Source organism: Pituophis catenifer, unplaced genomic scaffold (genome assembly GCF_029215685.1).
Source record: "Pituophis catenifer annectens isolate HBS135680 unplaced genomic scaffold, rPitCat1.0.hap2 SCAF_1, whole genome shotgun sequence".
NCBI classification, from domain to species: domain Eukaryota; kingdom Metazoa; phylum Chordata; class Lepidosauria; order Squamata; family Colubridae; genus Pituophis; species Pituophis catenifer.
This window is the reverse complement of record NW_027256881.1, coordinates 353,946,532-353,955,274: the sequence shown is the minus strand read 5'-3', so window position 1 is coordinate 353,955,274 and position 8,743 is coordinate 353,946,532. Positions and strand designations below refer to the sequence as shown.

The window sequence follows — 8,743 nt, the reverse complement described above, 5'->3', positions numbered from 1 at the left end:
GAATTGTTCTCCCCGTCAGGAAATTCCTCCTTCGTTCTAAGATGACTAAACCTGGAGGCTCCGTTCAGCTTCTCCTGCCATGTGTGCATAAAAGCTGGACTGGAGTGCAGTCCGGTGTCCTCTTGCTAGCAAAATTAAGCACGGCAAACATCGTTCCACCTTGCCAACTAGAAGATGCACGGACGTCAACTCCCAGAAGTCCCCAGCCATGCATGACTGGCAAGGGAATTCTGGGAGTTGAAGTCCAAGCATCTTCCGGCTGCCAAGCTTGAGAAAACGTCGAATCCGGGAACTTTCTCCCAAAATGAAAAGAATGCCAATCTCCAGAACTAAATAAAAGCAGAAAAGAGATAACAAACCCCCGGCAGTGGTGGGTTGCTACCGGTTCGCCCTACATCGGGCAAATCGGTAGCGGCAGCAGCGGGACTCCCGGATGTCTCTGCTAGCGATAGGATTTGAACCCTTCTACTGGCCCCTGGGGTCAAGTTGTGGCGAAACATTGCTGCAGAAATCTATTTATTTATTTCGTCAAGCATGTATTAGATAACAGATAAAAGTATAGACATAATTATGAATCACATGAGATGTGATGTGTAAACCCACCTTCCGTGTGAGTGGAAACAACTCACTGTTCCTGTTCTTAGCAGAAGCAAGAAATGGACTCCTCTTTATTTACCTCTTGTGAATTAATTCCATTCGCCCACCCAAAAGTCCAAGCAAGAGTCCTGCAAGGAGTGTAACAGCTGTAACAGACCTTATCAGTTCCTTGCGATAATTGCAAGGCCGTGAGCTCCCAGCCGAAAGGCTGCAAATTAAGTTCTGGCAAGCAGTCTCTGTGGCACGAAACACCATGACAATCACTCAGATTCGGGAAGGTCTGGACTCCGACTGGGTAGTTCCAGGGGGGTTGACTGAGGCAGGTCTTGAGAATGTTATCTGGGATGAGTTTGATCCTGTGACCCCGGACAACATGGACAGGATTCTGGGTGGACTGAACGCGACCACGTGTTTATTGGACCCGTGTCCCTCCTGGTTAGTGCTGGCTTCCCGGGAGGTGACGCGAGGCTGGCTCCAGGGGATTATAAACGCTTCATTGGGTGACGGTGACTTCCCGCCGCCCTGAAAGAGGTGGTGGTGAGGCCTCTCCTGAAGAAGCCTTCCCTGGACCCGGCACTGTTGGCTAATCATCATCCGGTCTCCAACCTTCAGTTTTTGGCGAAGGTTGTTGAGAGTGTGGTAGCGCGACAATTCCCCCAGCACCTGGATGAAACGACGTATCTGGATCTGTTCCAGTCGGGCTTCAGGCCTGGGTACAGCAGGGAAACGGCATTGGTCGCGTTGGTTGATGATATCTGGAGAGCTCGGGACAGGGGTTGTTCCTCTGTCCTAGTCCTATTAGACCTCTCAGCGGCTTTTGATACCATTGACCATGGTATCATGCTGCACCGGTTGGAAGAGTTGGAGGTGGGAGGCACCATACTACAGTGGTTTTCCTCCTTTCTCTCCGACCGGTTGCAGTCTGTGTTGACAGGGGGGCAGAGGTCCACCCCGGGGCCCCTCATATGTGGGGGTGCCACAAGGGTCAGTCCTCTCGCCCCTTTTGTTCAACATTTATGTAAAGCCGCTGGGCGAGATCATCTGTGGTTTCGGGGTGAAGTACCACCAGTACGCTGATGACACCCAGCTGTACATCTCCATCCCGGACCACCCCAACGATGCCCTTGAAGTGATGTCCCGGTGTCTGGAGGCCCTGCGGATCTGGATGGGGAGAAACAGGCTCAGGCTCAACCCATCCAAGACCAAGTGGCTGTGGTTTCCAACGTCCCGATATAGTCAGTTGACGCCATTGCTGACTATTGGGGGCGAATCGCTGGCCCCCACGGAGAGGGCTCACAACTTGGGCGTCCTCCTGGATTCACGGCTGTCTTTAGAAGAGCATTTGACGGCCGTGACCGGGAGGATTTTTCATCAGGTCCGCCTGATTCACCAGTTGCGTCCCTTTCTGGATCGGGACTCCTTACACACAGTCACTCATGCCCTCGTCACCTCCCGCCTGGACTACTGTAACGCTCTCTACATGGGGCTCCCCTTGAGGAGCACCTGGAGGCTCCAACTGGCGCAGAGTGCGGCCGCACAGGTGGTTATGGGAATGAAGGAGACACTTCCTAACACTTAAGGACGATTAACCAGCGGAACAGCTTGCCACCGGAAGTTGTGAATGCTCCATCTCTGGAGGGGTTTTTTTTTTTCAAGAAAAGGGCTGGACTAGAAGACCTCCCAGGTCCCTTCCAGCTCAATTCTGATTCCTCCTCCCTGACCACCGCTTTCTCTCTTCCTTTCAGGCTCCAGAATGTTCCTCGGCAAACCGGAGGCGGAGCTGAGCGAGCTGCGGAGGAGCGTGGAGGAGGCCAGCGGCACCCCGGAACAACTGGATGAGGAGCTGTCCAAGAAGAAACACCGGCGTAATCGGACCACGTTCACCACCTACCAGCTTCACGAGCTGGAGAGGGCCTTTGAGAAAACCCACTACCCAGACGTCTACAGTCGGGAAGAGTTGGCCATGAAGGTCAACCTCCCAGAAGTTCGAGTTCAGGTAAGCAGAATCCAGTTGGCTTTGGGTGCAGTGGTGGAATCTAAAATTGGTTACTACCGGTTCTGTGGGCGTGGCTTGGTGGGTGGGTGGGGGTAATGTGACTGGGTGGGTGTGGCCAATTTTTTTTTTTAACTTTTAAAACCATTTTTTCTACAACCTCTTCGGGAAGAGGTTGTAAAAAAATGCTTTCAAAAGGCTCTGACGATCCCAGCTGAGTTGCCTGATCGGCAGAGGCTTTTTTTTCTTTTAAATGCCTCTGACGGCCCAGCTGAGTTGCCTGATCGGCAGAGGCTTTTTTTTCTTTTAAATGCCTCTGACGAGCCCAGCTGAGTTGCCTGATCGTCAGAGGCTTTTTTTCTTTTAAATGCCTCTGACGATCCCAGCTGAGTTGCCTGATCGGCAGAGGCTTTTTTTTCTTTTAAATGCCTCTGACGAGCCCAGCTGAGTTGCCTGATCGGCAGAGGCTTTTTTTTCTTTTAAATGCCTCTGACGGCCCAGCTGAGTTGCCTGATCGGCAGAGGCTTTTTTTTCTTTTAAATGCCTCTGACGAGCCCAACTGAGTTGCCTGATCGGCAGAGGCTTTTTTTTCTTTTAAATGCCTCTGACGGCCCAGCTGAGTTGCCTGATCGGCAGAGGCTTTTTTTTCTTTTAAATGCCTCTGACGAGCCCAGCTGAGTTGCCTGATCGGCAGAGGCTTTTTTTTCTTTTAAATGCCTCTGACGGCCCAGCTGAGTTGCCTGATCGGCAGAGGCTTTTTTTTCTTTTAAATGCCTCTGACGATCCCAGCTGAGTTGCCTGATCGGCAGAGGCTTTTTTTCTTTTAAATGCCTCTGACGATCCCAGCTGAGTTGCCTGATCGGCAGAGGCTTTTTTTTCTTTTAAATGCCTCTGACGGCCCAGCTGAGTTGCCTGATCGGCAGAGGCTTTTTTTTCTTTTAAATGCCTCTGACGAGCCCAGCTGAGTTGCCTGATCGGCAGAGGCTTTTTTTTCTTTTAAATGCCTCTGACGGCCCAGCTGAGTTGCCTGATCGGCAGAGGCTTTTTTTTCTTTTAAATGCCTCTGACGAGCCCAGCTGAGTTGCCTGATCGGCAGAGGCTTTTTTTTCTTTTAAATGCCTCTGACGAGCCCAGCTGAGTTGCCTGATCGGCAGAGGCTTTTTTTTCTTTTAAATGCCTCTGACGAGCCCAGCTGAGTTGCCTGATCGGCAGAGGCTTTTTTTTCTTTTAAATGCCTCTGACGAGCCCAGCTGAGTTGCCTGATCGGCAGAGGCTTTTTTTTCTTTTAAATGCCTCTGACGAGCCCAGCTGAGTTGCCTGATCGGCAGAGGCTTTTTTTTCTTTTAAATGCCTCTGACGAGCCCAGCTGAGTTGCCTGATCGGCAGAGGCTTTTTTTTCTTTTAAATGCCTCTGACGGCCCAGCTGAGTTGCCTGATCGGCAGAGGCTTTTTTTTCTTTTAAATGCCTCTGACGATCCCAGCTGAGTTGCCTGATCGGCAGAGGCTTTTTTTCTTTTAAATGCCTCTGACGATCCCAGCTGAGTTGCCTGATCGGCAGAGGCTTTTTTTTCTTTTAAATGCCTCTGACGATCCCAGCTGAGTTGCCTGATCGGCAGAGGCTTTTTTTCTTTTAAATGCCTCTGACGATCCCAGCTGAGTTGCCTGATCGGCAGAGGCTTTTTTTTCTTTTAAATGCCTCTGACGAGCCCAGCTGAGTTGCCTGATCGGCAGAGGCTTTTTTTTCTTTTAAATGCCTCTGACGAGCCCAGCTGAGTTGCCTGATCGGCAGAGGCTTTTTTTTCTTTTAAATGCCTCTGACGGCCCAGTTGAGTTGCCTGATCGGCAGAGGCTTTTTTTCTTTTAAATGCTTCTGACGAGCCCAACTGAGTTGCCTGATCGGCAGAGGCTTTTTTTCTTTTAAATGCTTCTGACGAGCCCAACTGAGTTGCCTGATCGGCAGAGGCTTTTTTTTCTTTTAAATGCCTCTGACGGCCCAGCTGAGTTGCCTGATCGGCAGAGGCTTTTTTTTTTCTTTTAAATGCCTCTGACGAGCCCAGCTGAGTTGCCTGATCGTCAGAGGCTTTTTTTCTTTTAAATGCTTCTGACGAGCCCAACTGAGTTGCCTGATCGGCAGAGGCTTTTTTTCTTTTAAATGCCTCTGACGAGCCCAGCTGAGTTGCCTGATCGTCAGAGGCTTTTTTTCTTTTAAATGCTTCTGACGAGCCCAACTGAGTTGCCTGATCGTCAGAGACTTTTTTTCTTTTAAATGCCTCTGACGAGCCCAGCTGAGTTGCCTGATCGGCAGAGGCTTTTTTTCTTTTAAATGCCTCTGACGATCCCAGCTGAGTTGCCTCATCGTCAGAGAGACTTTTCAAAGCATTTTTTAAAAAACGATCAGGCAACTCAGCTGAGATCATCAGAGAGACTTTTAAAGCCTCTGCCGATCAGGCAACTCCGCTGCAACCTCTTCAGAGGAAGAGATGATTTTAAAAATGCTTTGAAAAGGCTCTGACGATCTCAGCTGTGTTCCTGATCGGCAGAGGCTTTTCAAAGCATTTTTTTGCATTTGCAGAAAAAAATGCTTTGAAAAGTTAAAATTAAAAAAAAAAAAAGTTGGCCACGCCCACCCAGTCACATTACCCCCCCAACAAGCCACGCCCACAGAACCGGTAGTAATAAATTTTACATTTCGCCCCTGGTTGTAGTGTCCTGGGTTCAGCCGATCGATGAATAGGGCAGGGGGTTGGACTAGATGACCCACAGGCTCCCTTCCAATTCTGTTATCCTCTTCTGTTATTACTGGAAGTCATTTCTTTGAGATGGATGGTTGTATAAATTGTTTAAATAAATATTACTAAACACTAAGCAAAGAAGAGAAATAAAGGGATACCAATTAATTAAAATATAATCAATTACTAAACCAAAGAAGCTGAGACTCTAAAAGAATAGTGGGGTTTATAATAAAAAGTTGGTGGACTAGACCCCGTCACTGACAGTATAGCTGGTCCTTGACTTATGCCCATAATTGAGCCCCAAATTTCCTGTTACTAAGTGAGCCAGTTAAGTGAGTTTTGCCCCATTTTGCCCCATTTTTCTCGCCGCCGTCGTTAAGCGAATCACTACAGTTGCTCAGTTAACGACCTGGTTGTTAAGCGAATCTGGCTTCCCCGTTGACTTTGCTTGTCGCAAAAGAGGATCGCGTGACCCACACACAAACCCGGGATGCTGCAGCCGTCATAAATACGAGCCAGTGTCCAAGCGCCTGAATTTTGATCACGGGGAAGCTGCAACGGTCGTAACTGTGAAAAAAGGGCCTCAAGTCGCTTTTTTTCCCCCACTGCCGTTGTCATGTCAAACGGCCACTAAATGGGTTGCAAGTAGCGGAACCAGACACCAGCTGGCCAGGGAATTCTGGGAGTTGACGTCCACGCATCCCAGACTTGTCCCAGTTGAGAAAAACTATCTTGGGGGAAAAATCAGGGGTGAAATGCTCCCAGTTTGGACCGGTTTGGAGAACCGCTAGCAATGGCGGTGCAACGCTTCATCCATCCACCCGGCCATCGTTACTTCCTGGTTTTTACTTCTGTGCACACGGCGCGTTCACTTCCGAACCGGTTGGGAAGGTAAAGTAGATTTCACCCCTGGGAAAAATGGATTCTCAAGTGACTCGTAGGCCATTTAAATCAGCCTCCCAAACCCTGGTGGAAAATTTCCGGTACCAATAAGGAAGAATATTGGTAGCTCGGGGCTGAAATGGGGAGTCCTTGGGTGCTCTCTCTACGCCTGGTTCTCTCTAAACTAGGTGTCAGGTTTCAGTGTCGTCTCAAATAAATTGCATTTCCAAACAAATAGTCTTTGATGAAATCTTTCATTTATTAAGCACGACAATCTGGCCCTGACTTCGTCGTAGCCAGCACTGACTTCCTGACCCCAAACCTTCCCTTTCCGTTCCCTAATTCTCTGCGTCTCATTGGCCATCTTCCAAATCACTCTCCCCATATCTACTACTTCAGCTCCCAGGAATGTCCCCCCTCCCATCCCATCTCCTAGGGGATATTATCTTCAGGGAAAATAAGTAGGTGAAAAATCAAGCGTCCTCTTGCCAGCTGCCCCCTCTTCTCCTCCTTATGTCAGCACTGGAACGAATGTAGTTTGGAGTGCTGACATTAGGTTTGGGTAATGAAACATCTGCAAGAAAATGATCGGGTTCTTCCTGTTCCTCCTATTCCTCCTCCTCCTCCTCCTCCTCCCCCCTCCCCCCGCAAATCCTCTGCAAACCCTCCTCCCTTCTAGCACCCTTCTAGGCTGTCTTTAGAAGAGCACATGACGGCCGTGGCCAGGGGGACTTTTTATCAGGTCCGCCTGATTCGCCAGTTGCGTCCCTTTCTGGATCGGGACTCGTTAAATACGGTCACTCATGCTCTCGTTACTTCCCACCTGGACTACTACTACAGTGCTCTCTACATGAGGCTCCCCTTGAGGAGCACCCGGAGGCTCCAGCTGGTCCAGAATGCGGCCGCGCGGGTAGTTATGGGAGCGACGTGGCGCTCCCATGTGACCCCCCTCCTGTGCAAGCTGCACTGGCTCCCAGTGGTCTTCCGGGTGCGCTTCAAGGTTTTGGTTACCACCTTTAGAGCGCTCCATGGCATCGGACCGGGGTATTTACGAGACCGCCTTCTGCTACCAATAGCCTCTCACCGACCAGTACGCTCCCATAGAGAGGGACTCCTCAGGGTGCCGTCGGCCAAACAGTGTCGACTGGCGGCCCCCAGGGGGAGAGCCTTCTCTGTGGGGGCACCTACCATCTGGAATGAGCTCCCCCCAGAGATACGGAGGATCCCGGACCTGCGCACGTTTCGTCGTGCTCTCAAAACTTTTTTATTTCAGCAGGCTGGCCTGGCCTAACTCTCCTCTTTTAAATTTTTTTAATTCATTTGATCTTATAAATTGGGTGTTTTAATCTGTGTTTCGGCCAAAATATTTAATAATTTTAAGGGATTTTTTAATATTTGTATTATCTGTATTTTATCTTGGCTGTTCACCGCCCTGAGTCCTTCGGGAGTAGGGCGGTATAGAAATTTGATTAATAAATAATAATAAATAAATAAATAAATAAATAGCACTGATGATGTTCCCTAGTTGGGTCATGAAATGCCTACAAGAAAACCACCAAGCTCAGAGGCCACCAAGGACCCCGCAAATCTTCTCCTCCCCCTCCCCCTCCTCCTCCTCCTCCTCCTCCTCCTCCCTGCAAACCCTCCTCCCTTCTAGCACTGATGATGTTCCCTTGTTGGGTCATGAAATGCCTGCAAGAAAACCACCGAGCTCAGAGGCTACCAAGGACCCCGCAAATCTTCTGGTTGGCCAGGCTCACGATGGGTAGCTTGCCTAGACAAGCCACATTTCTCATTCCTCTGCTGCCACTCTTTTGCAGGTGTGGTTCCAGAATCGGCGTGCCAAATGGCGCCGTCAGGAGAAGATGGAAGCCACCGCCATGAAGCTTCACGACACCCCCGTGCTGTCCTTCAGCCGGCCCCCGATGGCGACCAACATGGGGCCGATCGGCAACTCTCTCCCCTTAGACCCGTGGCTGACCTCTCCCATCTCCGGCGCCACCACGGTGCACAGCATCTCGGGATTGATGGGGCCCAGCCAGGCCCTCCAGCCCACCTACCCAGGCCACTCCTTCCTCAATAACCCTCCATCCCTGCCCCAGAGCATGCAACCCATGGCGTACCAGTGTGCCACGACATTTGTGGACAAATATCCCTTGGAGGAACTTGACCAGCGGAATTCCAGCATCGCCACGCTACGCATGAAGGCGAAGGAGCACATTCAGACCATAGACAAAACCTGGCAGCCCATTTGATGGCGGGTCAGGCTGCCCTGCCATAGCAAAAACACCGACTAGGCTGAGCCGGGACTAAAAGACTCCCTTACGATCCCCCGTCAAGATGTCACGCTTAGTTTTGTTGCGCAATTGCGCCGGTGAGCAGCTGCGGGAAAAGGGAACGCTCTCCGATTCCTTTTGATTGACCTCAGCTATAAAATGGATTTACGCGCTTTCTTTCCCCCACCGGATTGGTGGCAGGAGTGGGATCTGCCGGAAAAGAATTCTGTGCGGCATGTTTGTCCTTGCAAACCGCTGAAGTT

At 50.2% G+C, this 8,743-nt stretch overlaps 1 protein-coding gene across 1 annotated transcript; it reads left to right on the top strand.

Annotated features, from left to right (window-relative positions):
- The first annotated feature begins 2,350 nt into the window (after positions 1 to 2,350).
- LOC139308416 (retinal homeobox protein Rx1-like) lies at positions 2,351 to 8,459 on the top strand. The gene is made up of 2 exons (XM_070931940.1): positions 2,351 to 2,593; positions 8,025 to 8,459. Exons 1-2 carry the CDS (start codon positions 2,351 to 2,353, stop codon positions 8,457 to 8,459), a joined length of 678 nt encoding a protein of 225 aa, XP_070788041.1.
- The last annotated feature ends 284 nt before the right edge of the window (positions 8,460 to 8,743 follow it).